The sequence below is a fragment of the Lepisma saccharinum genome, chromosome 2, assembly GCF_977018435.1.
Source record: "Lepisma saccharinum chromosome 2, izLepSacc3.1, whole genome shotgun sequence".
Taxonomy (NCBI): Eukaryota; Metazoa; Arthropoda; class Insecta; order Zygentoma; family Lepismatidae; genus Lepisma; species Lepisma saccharinum.
Genome location: NC_139230.1, coordinates 41,476,782 through 41,498,931, shown reverse-complemented (window position 1 = coordinate 41,498,931; position 22,150 = coordinate 41,476,782). Strand labels below are relative to the sequence as shown.

At 36.9% G+C, this 22,150-nt stretch overlaps 1 protein-coding gene across 2 annotated transcripts in view; it reads right to left on the bottom strand.

Moving 5' to 3' along the window:
- The window catches only part of LOC145984013 (cyclin-D-binding Myb-like transcription factor 1), a 101,207-nt gene that overhangs the window by 35,492 nt on the left and 43,565 nt on the right, over nt 1-22,150 (bottom strand). For both annotated transcript variants that reach the window (XM_083117321.1, XM_083117322.1), the window contains exons 3-7: nt 20,557-20,649; nt 14,740-14,891; nt 14,032-14,214; nt 11,602-11,729; nt 5,303-5,475 (exon numbers count right to left, since the gene is read on the bottom strand). In XM_083117321.1, coding sequence (XP_082973447.1) covers nt 5,303-5,475; nt 11,602-11,729; nt 14,032-14,214; nt 14,740-14,891; nt 20,557-20,649 — 729 coding nt within the window. The remainder of the gene's footprint in view (nt 1-5,302; nt 5,476-11,601; nt 11,730-14,031; nt 14,215-14,739; nt 14,892-20,556; nt 20,650-22,150) is intronic.

Here is a 22,150-nt window from a genome sequence, read left to right as displayed (position 1 = left end):
TGATTATTTTGAGCAAAGAAAGAAGTAAAACTGAAATTAAAGTAGCAGTTATGGGGAGGGAAAAGTGGATGGAGGGAAAGTGCGATGGAACTCGCTGGCAGCCACCTCCATGCGGTGAGTTCTGGGTTGGTGCAACCTGCAGCATTATACTACACTAGACCAGACATGCGCTCACGCACTTGCGAGCACATGAATATATTTTGGTTTCATTGCTATATTTGTTGTTTTTTTGTAACTACATTTCGTTATAAAAGTTGCAGTTTGCATCAAGCGAAGAGTGCACTTTCTTCCATTGGGAATTGTGCCCAACTTGACTAACTAGACCCCTCAGGAGGCGTGGCTAGAAATTCTTCAATTTGGCTAAAAAAAATTGTAAGATGTTTTTGAATTTCTGAAAAAAAAATTTTGGAGCCTTTTTTGATACACCCTAGTGTTTGATCTCCCTCAGCAGCTAACATAACTACTCACCTGTGTGACATGGAATTGATGAGGTAGTCGATCAGATCTTCACCATTCCTCAATGAGGGCAATCTCTAGGTTCTGTGGAGTTGAGGATGGTGCCAACCTAATTGCAGTAAGTCTACGAAGAGCATTGAACCATATGTTCAATGCCCTCTTCCTGAGGCATATTGCCCACCTACCAAAACTTTGTGAGGGCAAACTTTATTGTCCACAATGGGAAATGTCTCACTAATGCATACAGCATGACAATGGATAGGATGATCTTGTCTCCATACTTCTGAACTGTCCAACTGCTGTTCCGGATGATGTACAGATCTGTATGTGCACCAAAACTGATTCCAGCCCACACCATCAGTCCACCTCCATCATAGTGGGATGTTTCTTGCAGGAAAGCTCGATTATATTGTGTACCACTTTCCCTAGTCAATTGTTGAACTGCAAACAGAATCTTGGCTCATTAGTGAGCAGAAACCAACTCCACTTGGTGAGCTCCCACCCCAATTACCCTCAGCCCAGTATCTACGGGCTAAATGGTGTTGTGCAGTTAAAGGCACAAATATCACTGGCCTACTTACATAGAGACCACCTGCATGAAGACAACTACAAAACACATGTTGCAGTTCAGTTGCATTTTGCCATCTCTTCCGATGAGTTGTTAACACTACGTAAGAGTCATCACCAGCTGTAGTCACCTGGCCTGACTTCCTCTGAACATTTCCTGTTATTTGGAAGCCAGTCCACAATGAGCAATGGCACTACATGACAATACAAGGGCTAATGCCACAGCTCACTGAGTCTGGGCTGCCTACATTCTGCCTATGGCCATCCATGTCATAGTTTTCAGTGAATCCTACAGTTCCAGATTTTTTTCCAATTCAACACTTCACTACTCTCCAATAAATGAATACTCACTCTATCCACTGCACACTACTGAAACTTACACAGCACATGTGAGTCATGCAATCTGACATCACATATCCAAAATTCAGGTGTCTATGCATCACTGACCTTGCCTTTTCTACTTAATTCAATCTCAGGCAAGTACAGCACATTATGTCATTAAAATACATATTTCCCATGCTCCGTAAATTGTTTTGAGTAGTGTGTTAATGCTGGCAGAGGGTAAGAATGTTTATTAATTGGTTCCAGAAGAAGGAGGTAGGTTTCTCAAAGATGGAGGATTCAATGTAAGACTGACTAAGCCATATGTCAGTCTGTTTAAAAGATCATTTTATCCTCAGATAGGCTAATCAAGATTGGACATAGAGTTTAAAGTGGGATCCAAACCAGGGGCAGAGTGACCAAACGTCCTCTTTTATCCAGACATGTCCAGAGTTTAAAGTGGGATCCAAACCAGGGGTGCCCACAGAGGTAGAGTGACCAAACGTCCTCTTTTATCCAGACATGTCCTCCTTTTTAGGTGTCTGTCCGATGTCCAGGCAGATTTTTTTTAGAAATCGGTAAATGTCCTCCTTTTTTGGAAAGAGTTTAGCATCGACCATAGCACATGTGCTACATCAAGAATGTTTCCACACATAACGATCATCATATCACTTGGGGTGCATTAAGTGTTCGAGTAATGCTCACCTAGCATCTGGGAGCTAAACACGATCATTTTCCCGACTGAGTCATTAGTAGGGGTGTGCAGGATCCAGAATAGCCAGTACCGAGTGCGGTAAAAAGAATTTCCCGTCCAGATGGCCATTTGACTTCAGCCTCGTGAGGCCTGGGCTCCGAGTTGAAGGTTGGCCTCTGGCCTCACGCAGCCTCAGTCTCCGAACTCCAGTCCCGGAGAGAAAATCAGCATGCATGAATGGGTTCTGGACCATAAAGAACCTTTCTATCTGTGAAGTATTTCAATTTGGTTCAGGAACCTTTTTTTGGGATGAATTTAAATTCGGTCCAGGATCAATTTAAATTCGATTTAGGAACCTTTTTTCCGGAACAATTTAAATTTGTTCCAGTAACCTTTTTCCCCAGATCAATATAAATACAGTGTAGGAACCTTTTTTCAGGATCAATTAAAATACAGTCTAGGAACCTTTTCTCAATGAAACAATATGCAATTTGGACCAAATTTAAATTGTGCGAGATAAAAGGTGCCAGACCTGCAGCGGAACCCATTAGAATTTATAGGTTCCTGGACCTTTAACAACCCTGGTCATTAGTACATATTATTCTAAGTCGTTGCTTCGCATTCTGAGACTTCTGAAACAGATGTAATCTGAGAAGTTCATTTTTGATTGATTGATATGATTTATTTTGCTTTTCTGCCTCTTTTCGCTAATCGCAAAGATGAGGATGAGCGATGATATGATGATTTTGATGAAGGGACACTCACAAAGAATGCTCTTGCTCAGGCTGGGATTCGAACCCAGGACCTCTGGCGTTGTGGCACAGTGTGCTAACCACTCCACCACAGAGGTCGGCCAGTTCATTTTAGAGCCAAACATACACGATACAGAAACGTGTAGTGAGAATTTTGATTATTAAGTCATATTTACATTTATGAAATAACGAAGCGAAAGTGTAAATTCATCAATGATCTTGCAAGAAAAGATGGATGAAACAAATATGAGGTAAAGTGTAAGGTGACTGTCACTTTCCCTTGCTGTTGAAAGAGTGCAAAAATGTTCGTGGCATTAAAATCATATTTCCTGACACAATCTAAACTACCTAAAATTTAAATTCGGTTTTTGGAAATAAGTTAAAGTAAAGCTTACTTCTAACATTTGCATTCACATATGGGGATATTGCATTCTAATATCCAAGAATTGGAAAAATGAGTAAAATTCCGTGCTTCAAACTATAGATATTCTTAGTTATGATTGCCATGTTAAGCAATAGATTAAAAGTAGGAGGAATTTATTGAAAAACTCATCAGAATTATCTGTGAGTAAAGTGTTGGTAGTTTTTTTTTATATATATATATTGATTAAATTATGAGTTATGGCAAAATGTGTTGTGATTTTTGCGGTGTCCTCTCTTTCTGTGACTTTGTCCTCCTTTTTCACCATGCTCTGTCCTCTTTTTTGAATGTGTGTGTCTGGTCACCCTACACGGAAGGGGAGGGGGGTGTCAGGATGCGCCTGCATCATGGGAATTTGGGGGAGGGACAAAATTTTATACAAATTCTATATATCTTCACACAAAAATGGGGGGGTCATATCGTTTGATTGACTTGTTACTGATTTTTAGTTTTGGTTATTATGTATAGTTTTCTATCTACCTGTGGGTGATCACGGCGATAGGGTTGAATTGAAACACTACCTCTTATGCCTTTAGAATCAGTTTGGATGGAAGGGGGGTATTCACATTAATACAAGGTTAGTCGAGCATACAAACTGTGCAGAATAAGGTTGACTAACAATCGCAGTGAAACTAAAGTATCTAAAGTAAACATATATTGCTTAAATATGTCTGTATTATACAACAGTGACACAACCACAGGGATGCAGGGGGGTCATTGCCCCCCCCACAACCTTCGATGGAAGTCAATTCTAGGGGGCAAGGGGGGCATTGATGGCCAAGGGCACCTGCAGGGGAGGGGGCACAAAGGAGCAATTACCCCTTCGATTTCAAATGCAAATCAAAATTAATTTTGTAAAATTTTCTTGCTTGCCTCGATCGCATTATCTGCTTCTCTCGTTTTCGTCAACTTCAGAGCTGTAACTAGGGGCAGCGGGAGTCGGCCATGGGCACCGAATGATCTAAAAAAAAGTTGTAAAAGAGAGAATGCCATGGCGTCCAGTGAAATTATTTGCACCCTATTAAATCAATATTGTTTTCAATTGCAAAAATTGGATCTAAAAATTTTGTTGCTCGCTTTGCTCGCAATCTACTTATTTTCTGGAATGTAATGTATTTAAATAATATGTGTTATATATTTGTATTGAATAAGCTTTGAATACATACACAATTTAGTGTTGCATATGTATTCTCTTATTTTATGTTGCTCCATGTTGCATATGTGTAAAACATATGTTGTGCATGAAAGTTACACATGTATCTTCAGAATACATTTATCATTCATTTTCTGCCATTCAAAAATACAGTTTGTGTGCTTGATTTCCATTATTAGCTAATGTGAAATTGACGGTGTTGAAAAAATATTTCAAATCGTTTGTTCCAAACAAATGCTTTAGCACAAACTTCTACCCCCTTCTTTGCATAATTTATGAGGATAATAACATCTTTGATACTACTATAGTAGTAGTAGTAATAATAATAATAAAGCCATTATTAATGTTATTATTATTATTGGTACATTTATCCTGGTACTTGCCCCTCCCCCAAACAAAAATTCATGGTTGCACCTCTGGTATTATACTTTTCCACCAATTTTGTCTGACAAAAATAATTTGAGTAATTAATTTGGCATAAACCAGGGGGGGCAAATGTTCTACCTTTTTGGGGTGTGTGTGTCATGGCCTTGTGTGGCCCCTGATCCAATCCACTGTGCAATATGCATCCACCAGGAAACTGATATTCTACAGATCAGAGATAAAAATGCAAATATCCCATGAAGAACATTAATGTTTCATTAACCTCATTACATAATGTTTATAACTGGGTAACTGTAATGGGTTTTACTTTTGAAAGAAAAGGGGAATTTAAAATTTTACTTTACAAAATCAAGGCAAGTGAATTATCAATTTATATTCATAAAAATAGTAACAAAATGGCAGATTTTTGTACAAAATTACAAGTTATTTATACAATTCGATCAGTAAAATTATTGGGTACTTTACTGATACACCAATATGCATATAGTGGCCAATACAGATAGTGATTAATCTGCCTTATTCCTAAAATGTTACCTGTAAATACCATAACATACCTGTATTGCAATTCTCTTTCATAAGCCTACATCGATCTCTTATAGAAGAAGCTGATCTTCCTAATGCAACTCCTATTTTCTGCCAATCATTACCATGCTTTGCCCTCAGTTCTCTTAATTTCTGCAACTCACATTGGTTGTATTTTCCTATGTGATTTTTATTATCATACATCCTGAAAAATAAAAAAAGAATGATAAATAGTGATGAACATTCTGGTAGCAATGTAAATTTTAAAGCATTTTTCTCTTTCTCTGTTTAGGAATATAAATTTTGATTTCATTTATGCAAAGGGGCTAGGGTTACAAACAGTGCCTTTTTCTTGTAAAAAATATTTCTGTACTTTCTTAAGTCAGTTTGCTCTAGTGACACAAATGGTGAGAAATGGGTAAAGGTGGCTGGAGTGTGGTTCTGATCACATCACTGCCAAATTGGCCGAGATTGAGAATGTGTGGGGCCCTACCCCCACACCCCCTAAATGTGTCTTCATGGCACAGTGCTATATTCATGGGGAACTTTATCTGTTACTGATCACTACTGTGACTAGGAGTGCATGAGATGGAAAATCTTTGATCAGGATGGACAATTTTTAAAACCTTGATCTTTGGGCTGGGAAAATTCACCATTTCCCAACTCAGTCATGAAATTTTGAGGATGGAAAATGTTTGAAATTTACAGACACTGTGAAAATCTTGAATTGTACACACTGTGTAATTTTCAAGTGATTCTTTCATTTGTGGAATTAACACGTTGACTGCCATGTGAGTTATATTTAACTCTCACTAGTTTTACACCTCGGGCCTTGTGAAGCATATTTAACTCACATGTCTCTTTACCTTAAGAGCCTCATGGTGCACCGGCAACTCATGCTACCATGCACTGTGGGCAAAATTTTGCAGATGATTTGTGAATATATCTTATTTAGTGATGCTGTTATTGTTACAATTAATACAAACAATATAAAAAGCGTGGATGAATAGATGTACATTAACTTCTTTTATATTTATTATTGCCTTTAAATTTCACTTAAATCCAGTGACGTTCACTGAGGAGTAGATAGCTACTCTAGCAGAGATAGATCAATCAATCTCACATCTCCAAATATATTCAAATCACAATATTTATTGTCTTGTTGAAGCCACAACACTTCTTTTTTCATGCACTTATCGTCCCTCGGTGAGATCAGCGGGAAAGACTGGAAAGGGCTGCTCTAGCTGGCTTTCCCTCCACCTCACCAGTTTCAGGTAGAAACGGCCACCAGAATGGAAAGGGAGATTTCTGCCTCTACCTCCTTCGCCTCCTCACCCCCCGCTGCAATGGTTGAATGGTTTATGGTACCCCGGTCTACCTGCTATAGGAACACATAGGGGATTGGTTTCCCCTCAGATCCTTTATAAATCCTCTGAAGAACTTGGGGGAGAATATATCTTATTTAGTGATGCTGTTATTGTTACAATTAATACAAACAATATAAAAAGCATGGATGAATAGATGTACATTAACTTCTTTTATATTTATTATTGCCTTTAAATTTCACTTAAATCCAGAAATTTCTGCAGTACTTAGGTTCTCTGTATTTACACCACAACTTTATACAAGTTGTATAGTATGTATATATAATGTGGGATGTAAAAATATAGTTTTATTGTTTATGAAATGAAAACGTATTATGTGCAGACAAAAATACTTGGAAATGTTATGCTTTCTTTAATTTTATTTTTCAAATATGGAAGATATAATGATTAAATAACAAATATTTACTCACACTCCCTCTCACTCTCGTCTTAGTAGTGTATAAAATGGTTGGCACTTTTCTCTCATCTTTGCTGTCGGCAGACGTCAGTGGGGGAGTGGTTATCACTGATGCTACGACAGCACGGGTTCGAACGCCGACCTGGGAATGGGTGTTCTTTGTGTGTGTCCTTTCATCAATTTTATCATATCATCTTCGCGATTAACCAAATGTGGCTAAAAGCAACGCTAAGTAACAAAAATCAAATCATTGACTGATTGTTTGATTTGGTTTACTTTACTTAGATTTTCTGCCACTTTTGGCTAATCGTGAAGATTATATGATAAAATTGATGAAGGGACACACACAAAGAACACCCATGGCTAGGCTGGGATTCGAACCTGGGATTTCTGGCTTAGTAGCCAAATCAAATCTTTTTTGATTTTCGAAAGGGGTGGGGGAGTTACATGTACTTTTTTTCCGCAATTTGCAATCTTTTCCCGCCTTTTAATGATTTTATCTAGGAATACTGGGCCCTAAAGAGGGAGTGGTTGACCCCCATCAACCCCTCTTGGGCACACCACTGATTGCTACCCCAAGTGTCGACGTCACCGCACGTCACTGCTTAAATCTGACAAGTAAACCAAAAAAACATTTTCACTCATGAACAGTTTTCAAGTTTTCCGATTGTGCGTTTGGCCTTGAATTATTGTTGGACAGCCCTTCTAACAATATCGAGACAATAGTATATGGCAGAGTCAAGTTACATATAACAAAAGACTCAATGCTCAGAAGAAAACAATAACAATGCTCAGAAAAAAAATAATAATAATTTCATCACTTCTTCATTCACCCTTGTTGTCGTACTTACCCGTAGAGGCACAAAAGCGACGTAAAATAACTAAAATAGAAATAGAGTTTGGGGTGAGATAAAATACAGCCATCTGAAAATAGTAATGTAGTAAAAGTAATAATAATTATGTCCTACCACAATTGAGTAGCAACAGCACTTTTCACGGCTGAGTGGAGTTCCACTCTACCTCTCCCCTCCATGTTCAAGTAAGATGAGCAGGAAACGTATTTTTGAGCAGGCCCCTGGAGGTTCCATAGCAATAGTTTATTAAGGAATTCTCCCGAGAAATCAATAGGCCTGGCAACACTGACGTTGGCCTCCCTGAATGTTCCTTCCCCCTGTCCTTTCCCACACCTGCCGGCACGATGTGCTTCTGCGCAGGTCTTTTTGCTTGTGGTTCCTCTATAGACCTGATTTTAGAATCAGTACTCATTCACAATCGAACATATCGCAGATAGGTTTGCAGGGAGAATAGCACAGTAAAATAAAGTTACAGGACTAAAATTGTAGCGCTATAGCAGCAGTAAAATTCTGTGTTTAAATATCTACAGTATATTATGAAGAGTGAACACCGTAACTACAATATATGGTAAATACTAAGGGAGTTCAGATGGAAACAGAGAACTGAGCAGTAGACTGTACTTACGTACATAATATATTATAAATGATATTATTTTCAATTAAGGGTAAACATGTCACTACATATGCATGGTCCATCTACTGGACAATTACCGACAAGTTCATTGTGGAAATTGTAGTAACTACACTTTCTTCAAGAAAATTCTCAAAGTCTTATAGTACACACACTTTTCTTGCCTTTTTCACTGAAAATTCATCTACTATATCATCGAAGTACAATTCACGAAGAAGTTCATGTTCAATGTTTAATAAACAAAGATTGGATAAGCGATCCTGTCCAATGGCAGCACGAAGTCTGTTTTTCACTAATTTCATTTTTGAGAAAGATCTTTCTTCGCTGCAGTTTGTTTCCATTAAGACCAAATACATTCTGAAGACAATTTCGACATTGGGAAATGTACTGTGGAATGGGTCCTTACATACAATATTATACATAGACAGTTCCATTGGGACATCTTCCTGATGTTTGACATTGCTACTGCTTACTAGGTGTGCAAACTGTATCAGCTCATTCTCTAGCAAGGGTTCCAGATCCTCCTCGAAGATGCTCGCGAGCTGCAGATGTAATTTGTGATGGAGTTGCCACTGCAAGTTCATTTAGAATACTGAACCTCTTTGTGACAGCTTCATAGGAAAAAATCCTGTCTGCGAGTGATGAGGTGATTTGATCAATCACTCGTAGAAAACGTTCCACTCTGAAATGTTCACTAGGCGAGAGGTGGATTTGAGGATCGTTTTCATAGTCAAGAGGATTCAGTCAGACGTTTCTCACCCGCTGACGTGAGTGTTCCATATTGTACTCTTCTGTGCCACTTCTTCTTCTGGCTATCTCCTTATATTCAGAAAACGAGTTTCTTTTTGATTCTACGAACTTCTTTAAAGATCTCAAAATGTCAATGGCAGACTAAAGAACTCACCTTGGATCCTGGAGTGTTTTGCTTGCAGCATCAAATCTCTCTAAAATGTCATTCCAAAAGATGGCTAACAATGCGATTTTCAAGGACGACATCTGCCGTGAGAGCCCATTTGCTTCACTTCTTACAATACCCTTCTCTTTTTTGTCATTGCCTATTTCGACAAGAGCTTCCTTACATTTTCCATAACGTTGGACTATGGTTTTTGTGGCATCTGCTCTACATGCCCACCGAGTCTCACTTAAACTCTTGGGAACATAGCATTTCCCTTCTGCTTGTCTTAACTGATCCACCAATGTTTGATAACGGTGAGGCGATGCTGTGAAGAACACATCAAGCCGTTGTACAAAATTGAAGAAATGAACAGCTGCAGGACATGCATTAGCCGCTGCTTTCCCTACCCGATTCAAAGAGTGGGCACAAAATGGTACTAGCTGTGCTAGTTTATTTAGCTGAAAGGAAACAATCAACTCATTCCGCCGTCCGTTAGCTTATGTTAGCGTGGTTCACAAAAGCGCTGCTTAAAGTTAGGTGTCCCGTAGTTCACTTATGCACCGAGAGAGAGCGCTAGTATTTCCACAATTTCCTTCCCTAGAAAAACTCATGGTTCTAAAACGATGTTATTAATGAGAGAAAGTTATGTACTTCATAGGATTATTTATTATTTTAATCGTATCTGAGAATTGATTGTTTGAATAAGTGTGCCTTATTTCCACACCACATCAAATCAATCCAAGGTATAAAGTATACTGAGCTTCAGATATCTACAAAGAGATAGACTGAGAGCTGTGCAACAATTGGATCCAGAAGAGTGTAGACATACGACAATATTGAAGTTTTATTTTTATTTTTAAAATACAGCTTCTTATGTAATTTTCACAAGCATAGCCAGCTGGTTAAAAGATTTTTTTGGTGGAGGCCCTTCACAGCTTCCTTTTGGTGGGGGGCCCTGGGGCTATTGCCCCAGTTGTCCAAAGGTTAATCCGGCCCTGACTACACTCATGGTGCACAAAACATTGAGAATTAACTGTTTCTGAACATGGTCAATTGAAAATTTCAAACTATTTCGGATCCCGAAATATTGGGAAATTATTACCTGAAAATCAGATAGGCTGGAAATTTTTTCCTGATCCCTGTACCAACTTTTTGGGATCCTTCACACTCACACTGATCAATATTGTAAGAAAAGTGCTGATACTGTAGTTTATCTGGCACCAGTGGTAACTTCCATGCAAGTTAGTAACACTGCTTATGAACTACTCTTTCATTATCCTTTTGCTTCTTTCAGCATTTACCTAGGTAGGCCATAGTGTATGTCAATATTGGAATATGTCACTCAAATCATGACAAATAGATTTCAATACTCACTATGAATAAAGTTTTGCTTAGAAGTTGCTGATAGTCCAACTGAAAATACATTAATGAAATTAAAGTGGAAGGAGGAACAGTACATAGAAGCATGTCACAGCATAATTTTCTTATAAGTTTTGTATATGTCCAGCAACAGTATTGTACTTACTTTTAGTTGGGGGTCTGTTGATTATATCCCCATTCACAGATTTACTTCACTCTGGCTTAATTGTCAATTCATCTTACAAAATTAAAATATTACTTTTTTAAAAAGGTGATGCCGATGGCAATTTCAGTCGATATTCATATATCAATAATCAGTTCATCACATCCCTATGTAACTCTATTTTAATATTCCATTGTAATTCTTGAATATTTTGAAGCTACACTATGGTAAATTGATGCTTATAATTGGAGTGACTCAGCTGCTAATATTAAAATAGTTTGAACAAATTTAAATTGCTACAATTTTCAAGTATTAATATTGGTGGGAATTGGTAAGAGTAATAACATTAGTATGGGTGTTGGTTCAAATGTTCAAAGTGGTACTAGTTCAGCCCTAGACAAAAGCACCACAAATCATTTTCCTGGTCTGTCAGTGTAATGTGTTGCAAAACAAGTCCTACATTTGATTCCAGGGTAGGGTATGTATGGATGTATAATTGTTCTTTTATCAATAGCATTGTCATTATCACATCTATCAAGCAAAGCTTCATTTCAAATTGATTCTTTTTAAAAGTTATATGTAATGTCTGCATATAGATAATTTTAAAACTCATTTTTAAAATTCATATTTATAAGAAAATTAATTACCTTATTACCCGTCTATAGACTGAAAAAAGAGGTCTGTTTATTCCTTTGGCTACTACACGATAGAAATCTTTTCTTTGGTCCTTACTCATGTCAAAAATTATTTCTGAAGGTTCCATAAAACCATGGTCCTAAAATAATAAGAGAATTTTATCATTCAACATTTCATCAGTTTCAAATTTCAAAACTAATCAAGAGGTCCCAGGTTCGATACCCGGTGGAGGCACATGGCACAGTGGTTCGGATCCCACTTTAAACCATAGGTCCAGTCCTGATTAGCCTTACTGTGCAAAAAGTGGACTTAAAACACCAACTCAAATTTCAAAACTGTAACGGATGACAATAAAACATGCATTTCTACTCACAGTTTATTTGTTGAGAGCATATGATAATAATTTCATTAATTGTTTAATGGGAAAATGATTGCCTGCTACAAAAGACGAAGGTAAAAAAAACTCTGACAAAAATTATATTCAAACTATACTCAGACCCCAAGAGCTTGGTGCAATGAATTTTGATAAGGGACAGAGGATCCAATTTAGTCAAATCTGCTCTCCTCACCACCATGGCCTCCTAGAATCTTTCAAGACGTCAAAGAAACTGTAACATAGAAAGTAACAGGAAGCTATGGGATATTGCTTTCCTAGAAAAACTGTGATCATGCCACAATGAACCCTTCAAAGGCAAAAAATTCCACATGCACTAGCCCCTCAAAGGCAAGGAATTAGATCATTAGATCTTTTGCAAGTGAGGAAATTGGAAAACTTGAAAGGTGGTTTGATTGATTTAGTTGGTGTTTAAAGTCCACTTTATGTACACTAAGGCTAATTGGGACTGGACCTACAGTTTAAAGTGGGATCTGAACCACTATGAGCCTCCACACAGTATCGAAACTGGGAGCCCTTGGTTACAAGGTGATGATGCTACCGCTATGCCATCGGAGAGGCACTTGAAAGGTGGAAATGAGAAGAATATCAGAATAACAAAAATAATGGGAATGTCAGAAGTTGGGTGGAAGTGGAAACAAAGGAGCAGACCATGATGAAAGAACAGTGACATGCCAAAGTGACAATAAATTATATAAAATAAGTATATATTGGTACAGGAGAAATTTTGAAATTGTCTGGAAAATACCAAGACAATTTCAGGAGCTGACATTTTCAGATCATGTGATGGGCAAAAATAAGCATCCATTTGACGAAGACAGAAGAGACCATGCAATGAAAGAGCTTCACACTGTAGGAGTTAAGGAGTGAAGGAGGAAGAAAATATACAGAAATTTAAAAAAAAATTCACAGGGAAGGTCTCTAAATTAAAAGACTCCTCTAGAATAGCAATAAGATTTGAGATGGCGTAAAAATGTATTTACAAAAAGACAGAAGTAAGTAAACAAAAAGTCACAAAGAAAGGAAGAATACTAAAAACCCTAGAGCACAGGAAATAACTATGCTACCAAAGATAAAGAAAGGAAGATGATGAGATGGAAGGAAACGTACAAGACTCTCAATAACTAAGAAAGAGAAAATGATAAGATTAAAAAGAAGAGTGGGTGAAACAGAAATGTGAAGGAATAGAGGAATTAGAAAAAAAAGTCGGAAGCTATAATTTGTTGTATCATGAAGGAAAGTGTTTGAATTTGGAAAGAAAATGGAAAAGAATGTGAATCGCAGAAGATGAGAAAGATTATGAAAAGACAGATAAACAATGAATGTTGACCTTATGATTTGACACAACAGGAGATGTACTATGCCAAAAATGCAGGCTTCACGACGAATCGAACCCACATTTCTGGCATAGCGTACCATTATTCTCTACCAACTGAGCTACTGAACCAACCCTAGTTTTGCCTGATTCTAATGTCACTGTTTTTTACCTGTGTGGAATTGTCACTGTGAGTGCTACCGCAATGGGATCTGTTGCCTTTGAAACACTGATGACGTCAACAGTGCCTAGTTTCTCCAAGCATAGAGTTGTAAATTACCTTACAATTTAGTATACACAGGCCTCCCCGATGGCACAGTGGTAGCTTCGTTGCCTTGTAATCAAGGGGTCCCGGGTTCAATACCCGGTGGAAGCACATAGTGGTTCGGATCCCACTTTAAACTGTAGGCCCAGTCCCGATTAGCCTTACTGTACATAAAGTGGACTTAAAGTACCAAATCAATCAATCATTAGTGCACACAGGAGATATACGGTGGAACCTCGATTTTAGGTTTTTTAGGGGACCAAGTTGAAAGAACTTAAAATGTGGGAAAATGTAAGATCTGGGAAAATTTTGTAGCAATTTGCTTCATTGGAACCGCGTACGTTGAATGCATAATGTGGGAAAATTTAAAATCAGGGTTCCACTATAAGAGCCTAATGGTCATACAAGCAATAGTGAACCACGGCTCTCATATTCACAATATAATATATAACATATAAATAAATTACCTCACAATATTTATTGATATTACATTGAAGTAATTCTATTTCGTCTTTGCTCCACATTCCTTGTCTCCATGTATGACCTTTGCTTTGAAGGCTTGACTTATCTTCCCGACTTGTGAACCAATTTTGATTTACTGTTCCTACATTTTCTTCATTGTTGCTTTTCACAGATAATACATCTCCTTCCTGAAAATACATTACACACATAATACACACATTATCTTAAGTAAGGACATCAAAACATCTAGAGTACATCTCAATGCAATGATCTCAATATATAAATAAAACCTACCACTTTTAAAGATGCACATTTATAATAAAAATACCCATATACTTTACATATTTTATCATAACTTACACGATATCTCTTCTTCAGAAAAATATTCGTTCAATGCTATCAATAATTCACATCAATAACAATTAATTTGTTACAAATCATCCATAGTTCCCCATTAAATAAAACATAAAACTGTATTATTTTTGTATTTTCCATATTTTCTTTTCTGCCTCTTTAGCCTAGCTACAATGATGTGGGTGAATATTGATTATATGACACTGATGGAAGTGCATACACAAACTGGAACTCAAAGCCAGAAACTGATGGTAAGATTGTAAATCACCCTCAATGTACTTGGCCACCAAGGTGGCATAAAATTGCTTTAATTACTAACCATTAATTTATTTTACACATTCTCTGCCCAACATACTTACGCCTTGAACAGCTGTTACAGCCAATGGATCAAGTTCTAACTCTCCACTTGCATTAAGTTTCACAACCAAGGTGTGCCCATTATCTTCAACCAGCATTCTCTTCAAACTTGGTTCAACATTTTCCAGAACCAAGCCATCAACTTGGACTGCAGCTGAAACAATAAGTACATTTGTGCTAATAAGTTACATTTAAGACTGAAATCATACTGAATAATATAATTTGAGTGCAAGAGAACAGTGATAAGTTTCCTGAATTAATTAATTTTTCTGAGACATACAGGCTGTCTGTGAGAGAAGTTTTAAAAAAATCATGACCTTGAAATTTACAATCTCAAAGAGAAACTCTACCATTTTTATTGCTTGTTTGTGTAAAGAATGTTTCCATCGGATCAATATCATCTTAGAAAAATGTCAATTTTTTGTAAGAAAAATTATCCAATATTATTTAAAATGTAACATATGAATGAGGTATTACTTTTCAAACACAGTTTTTTTTTGCTTATATGTTTTACTTTAACATGTAGTAATGACAAAAATGAAAAAATGTTCACAATGTACTTATTGTTTTTTTGTAAATTATCTTTTTCATATTTATATGACAACAACATTTTTCTTGCAAGTTTTGTAAATACTTGCATCACTTGTAATAGCTTATGTGGAGAGGAAATCATCTGTGAGTGGGTGAAAACCCAAGCAATGTGTTTCCTTTTTCAAAATTGGGGGATGTGTATTACATCTTTTCATAGATTTAAATTGCTTTTTTTCTGTAACTGCAATAGTTTATCATATTCACTGTGTACACTTTATAATTCATGGGTTAATGGCAATACATTGCTTAATTGAATTCAGCTATACATACTATGAGAACTGTTTTTTCTGGGTGCAACAATTAAGGGAGACCTCCAATTTTCAAAATTACCTGAAAAATATGATTTTTTTTAAAAAGTACATGCGTATTTTCCATTCTTTTTCTTTTCAAAATTGGGGGATGGGAATACATGTTCTCGAAGAGTGGTTTATTCCCTGAAAATTTGGTGCATCCAACATCCATAAGGCTGATGCTAGAACAAATTTTCCAGAAGATGGAAGATGACCAATTTTCTGTAAGATGGCTATGCTGCTTTTCTTATACATCGTCATTATATTATTTCCCTAGAAGTATCTATTTTCAATGCAACTTAGCACAGCTGTAGGAATATACCTCTGCTTCATACTACATTTTTCTGGTCGCTTTGGTCTATTGTGGAGTCCATAAGTGATGCTGAATACAAATTTTTTGTGTAAAATTTCAACTTTTTTTTTTTTTTTAACTTTCATTATTGGGTGAAAAAAATGTAAGGTAAAGTGTCCGAAATACATCCCCTGCCCTAAATAAGCTCCCCTCTTTAACTTCCATAAAAAGTGTTGCCATCTTGTGAGAGCAGCACGAAAATCTTCAGAACCATTTGGTTGCCTACTGGCAGTGACATAGTTGCTCTGTTCTGTTCATTCACACATTAATTTTTCAAAAATAGTTTGTGTGAAAGCTTGCTACAGTGTGAAATCAACTTGAAACAGTTATATTGACGCCTCATGGTAAGTTTTTCATCATTTAGTGATTGATAATTATAGATCAGTACTTGAATATTGAATTCCAGCTGTCACAGACATGCAGCTGTAGTCGTTTGGCCAGGAGCAGTCACCATTGTTGTTATAACTGGAGTCCTAAATCTGTCCCCTTTGAGATTCTAAATCCGTCCAGGGGACGGACTTAGGACCCCCATTATGTATCTTTCTTGTGATATATATTTTTTTTTCCTGAACACTTAGACTAGTTTCGATAGATGTATGATCAATAGGGCCAGGGACTTCATGTTATAACATATTTCTTATTTGGCATCGGATCGAATACTGGGGTGAGATCTTGACGTATCTGATGAAAATAAGCCGAAATAGACGAACTTGATAAGGCATGTTTTGACATATATTTTCCACTTTTGCGTTTTTGCAACATTTTTCTTAAATTTTCTCGTAATAAGACATATTTCTGTATAATTTCGTAATTGTCTTGCCGGTTATTTTATAATATATTTTTCGTACCTTTAGCACAACAGATAGTTTATATTATCCTGCCATCGATAAGGAAATTACAGACGATGAAACAAAAAGCAGGCGCCATCTTTTCTTACCAACTAGTGTAGAACAATAATACCCCCTCCCTTTTTAACCCGCTGACAATTGATAGCAGTGTGAACATTATTCAGGAAAAATGTTCTCCGCCATTGTTGTGCGAGCACGAGAATCACCGTAAACAAGTTTCAATTGTTCTAATTTCCTTAAGGTAAATACCTTTTCCCCGCTTCTCACAACAATCAGACAAACGTAACAATAACATTCGGTGCATTACAGCCCCAACTCCATTGGCAATCGAGTACGGGAGTTGCAAGATCACGTGTCGTTTGACCCATACACATATCAGTGTGTAAAAAACAAAGAATGGAAGAAGATGTTAGAAAGAGTGGAAGGACAAGAGAGAAAGAGGAGAGGAGAAGGAAGAAAGATGAAGGGAAAAGAGCATGAGATTAAAAGTCCAACCACATTCTATATGGAAGTAATTGTGTTTAGCCTTTTAGGTGAAAGTAAAGTTGGAAAGTGAAAGTCACCTGCTAGAAAGTTCCAAACAACTTTCTAAATAGTCTGGAGGGAGTAATGTTTGTGTATATATAATGCCCTGTTTTTTATCTTGTTACTTTTGTACTTGATACAGAGTCTGAAGAAGACCTTGCTAGAAGGTTGAAACGTTACGTTTAGTTTATGTTTTTAATAAAATAAATTACTGCCTTGGTCAGCATATTTAGTTTTTCATAATCATGGAAACAAGGCTTAATGGTGTTATAATCAGTGTGTATACTCTGTCCCGGGTATCTCTGGAGCAGGCGAACGAAAACAAGTCTCTGCACAAGAAGTGATGCGAGACGGCTGCACCAATGAACACGTGAGAGGAAACGGGATTGCATGGAGGGGGAAAAGAGACTGCGGTTACCAGTCTTCGCAGCAGCATGTACTGCTTCACTCTTTGTAAATGCATTATGGATCAGAAACGTATTTAGTGTAATTTGTTCTAACAAGAATCTTACAAGCTGTTTTTCAGATTCTATGTACAGTAAAACCTCATTAATCTGGACTAATGGGGGGATAAGTTGGCGGGTTTAACGAAAGTCCGGATTAACTGAAATAACCTAACAGAACAGTAGAAAGTGCATTAAAACTCAAGTTTATAGCAACAAAGCATGATTATTATGGTGTATTTAAAAGGCATAGGCCTAAATACACTATACAGTACAGTACAAAGTCTGTTTGAAACAGAATTTCATCAGTAGTTGACTGCCTTTTTTTTGGGGGAAGTTCTCTTGTTGACTTGTAGCCACATTTAAAACCTCGCATTCTGCTTTTTTTTCTCTTTTTTTCCTTTTGCCTGTCCGAATTAAGCGAAGTCCAGATTAACGAGGTTTTACTGTAGTTAAAATCTGCCTAAAAAACTTACGTTTGTGTATTGATTGCCTAGATTTACCAGAGCTGTAGCAAGCTGCCTATTATGCTTTAGTTTCCACAAACGTGTAAATTTGACAATAGTAAATGAAACTTAGGATGATTGCAGTAAACCTCACGATATTTTTTGGCATTTTCTGACATATTTTTATTATTTATGACATATTTTTATTATTTATGACATATTTTTATTATTTATGACATATTTTCACTTTTTATTTTAATGCTAATTAATAAAAAGTATATATTAAACTTAAAGTTATATGAAGAAAATAACAAATTTAAGATTGACATCAAGGGTGGTGCCAGCGGGGGGTTTGAGGGGGCACATGCCTTCCTCCTCACTCAATAGACAAGCTACAGCCTTTGGATGTAGCATTTATGTTTCCTCTGAAAACTCTATATGCAAAGGCTATAGAGCAATGGTTGGCCTCTAACCCAAACAGAATTGTGAGGAAACTACAAGTATCCAGTTTGTTCTGTGAAGTGTACCTTCGTGCTGCTACTCTTGAAACTGCTGTCAATGGATTTAGGAAATCTGGAATTCATCCTTTGATCCTGATGTCTTTCAAGAGCATGACTTCATAGCTAGACAACTTGAAGAGCCAGAGGTGCCTGACAATGGAGGGAATGATGACAACCAGAATACTCTAGCTCCACCTCAAGTGGTCAGTCCAAGAGACATCCAGGAAGTTCCAGTAATCCAGCCTTCCACATCTTCTAGAGCCGGGACCTCATTCTTGGTAACAGGAAGTCCACATAAGCTGTCTCTAAAAGCCTCTATGGAAAAGAAACAAATGGCGGAAGAGTGTCAGAAGAAACAATCCCAATCCGGAAGAGCATCAGAAGAAACAATCCCAATCAAACGTCTCATCATTGAAGATAAAGATCAGCTTGGAACATCATCAATAAAACCTCCCAAAAAGAAAACAAAGAAATATGACTCAAATTCAAGAGACCATGAGGATGAAACGCAAGTTCCACTGGTGTCCGCAAATGACGAGGATAGTTCAAGCGATGAAGATGCGTGATGTCCTATTTGTTGAAAGCATTTTTCCCAAGACAAGCGAGGAGAGAAATGGGCAAAGTGTTTGAAATGCTTCTAGTGGTGCCACGAGATGTGTTCATCGTAAACAAAACCTTTGTTTGCGATTTTTGTCTGGATGGGTAAAAAGATGTAACTTAAGTATAAAAATGTATAAACATGTTTTCATCTCAATACATTTATTAAAAGAAATTTTAACACTGTTTTAATCAAATTTCCCATAAAATAAATGAGTAGATAATAACTGAAAAGGGGGGACGGATTAGGACATCTTTTTTGAAAAATCAAAATTTGCATTCCTTTGATTATTTATTTTTTTTTGGTTAAGAAAGATTTATTTAGTAGAATCACACCAGCAGCTCTAGTAGGTATGGAGTTGAGTTGCTTCAATCAGTTGTTGAATTATTTTTAACTTTAAACAAATTTTCAGAATTGAAGATTTGGTTTAGGGGGACGGTATTTGGGCACTTTACCCTATAAATTTCACCTCCACTAAGAGACCTGTCATTCCGCAAAAGGAAAAAACAATTTTATCTCTCTCTCAAAAGACTAAAGCCAAAACTAATCATGCCAAAGGGGAGAGAAAATGTGGTGAAAGCAAGAAACATTGGAGCATGAAAGAAATTAGGGATGGGCTGATATGAAATTTTGGCCGATACCAATAAAGTACCAATGTAAAATTTAACAATACCGATAACCGATATTCTACCGATCTGATATAAAATTCGAAATGGTCGTTGAAGAACCTGAATGGACCACTGACCTCGTAAATAAATGTGTGTTTTGAGGTGACTCCAGTGCAAAGAAGTTGCACATTATACATTTACTTTTTAAAAAAGTAGGGCATGGAGATTATCCTTAGAAATTACAACAAAATGGGAGAATTTTTGTAGTAAATTATAAGATATTTATAGACATATCAGATCGGTAAAATAACCAGTAATTTTACTGATAAACCAATACACCGATATGCCTATATCAGACGATACCAATAGAGTACCAATTAATCTGTCCCATCCCTAAAAGAAATAATAGGCTTTAAGTAGATTTAGTTAGTGAATAACAAATATACTTCCACAAGTTTCCCTTCATGAAACCAAAGTACAATAGCAAATTGTAATTTGCTCCACCTCCATCATCTTCTTAGCAGCAAAACAGAATAAATTATGAGCATCAATCCATAATATCTAGCTACTGTGTGTCTCCTTTAAAAAATCATACATGAAGATATTTACTACACTTACTTGCATTGCCGTCTTCATCAAATACAACTACAGTCCTTGAGGAATCTTTGGGAATTCCATCTTTAGAATCTGTTTCCTCTGGCAAAATGTCAACTGTAAAACAATAAATGTATAAAAAACAAGGCAATTAATAATTATAATGTCTTTACTAAGAAGCATATAATGTTGCAAGGAAGCATAGTTAGTCATTCCTGAATTTAAGAGCAAGTGATATGCCAGTCAACTGCCATAGCTGAATATATTAGTAAAATTTGATTCTGTTTTCTTTCTTTTTTTTTTTTTGATAGGTAAAGTTCTGTATTTCAATGTTGCATTATTATAGGCTTTCTTATTAATTTCGAAGGACCATTGCTTTCATTAACAAATGTTACCGAGTCTAAGATGGAGATGGTATTACGTCACTGCTTTGTTTGCTCCAGGTTGATGATAGTTCCTATTTCTCCCATCTGGTGGCACTGGTGAATGTTGTTTGATGGATTGAATCATCTGCTGTGCTCTCAGTTGGCAGTTGTTCCGATTTCCATCATCTGGCAGGGCTGGTGTGTGATGATTGGTAGGTTGGGCTTTCCGCTATATGTCATGTACAGTCATTCTGAGTTTTGTATTGTATTAAATCTTTAATTACCTATGTTTCAGAGGCTGATTCTGCCTCCGTCTTCAGCGTAGTGATCATAGTTCAGTCCCTGGACACATGGTGTGTATGGGGACGGTGTCTATTATGGAGGGCCTCCCCCATGGTGCAGTGGTAGCGTCATTACCTTGTAATCGAGGGGTCCCGGGTTCGATACCCGGTGGAGGCACAAGTGGTTTGGATCCCACTTTAAACTGTAGGTCCAGTCCCGATTACCCTTACTGTGCATAAAGTGGACTTAAAACACCAACTCAAACCAAACCCAACTCTATTATGGAGAGTGAATAATTGTTGCCTTGGTAAATCTTGTGCACTGTAAAACTCAATGCACTTGAGTTCTGAATGCCATGCATGAAGTAATGTAAGGGGTGGTGGGAAGTTCATGAAAAAAAATACTTGAAGAATAAAACATTGTACTTGAGATGAGTACAAAACCTGCTCTTGTGAATGGAACTTGTATTCTAATGAATATATAGGGTTGGAAAGAATAATATGACAATTGCAAGACATTCTAACTGTTACACAGCAATGCATGCATAATCTTTGCTTCTGTAACATAAACACACTGTGCATATAATATAGAGTGATGCCGATCAAGCATATACATCTTGCAAATCAAGGGATTTAACAAGAGAAGTTATAACTCACAAGGTAGATTCATGGGATTCACACACCAAAAGATATCACTCCAATATCACTTTGTTGGCACAGCTGTGTGGCCAAGTGTGATCAGTGTCAGTTTTCAAAGTTGAAGTCCTAGGTTTGATTCTCTGCATGGTCAATAATATCTCTCTAGAAATTGTAATTACTCCTTTTACTGCTGCAAATAGTCATGTTTCACATATGCAATTTGAATTTGTACCAGAAGTTGTCAGACAGTAGTGTAATATTCGAAAATAACAAAGAAAACTGTATGCAAAAGCCATTCAAAGGCCACATTACCCTACTGCAGTGTTGCATACT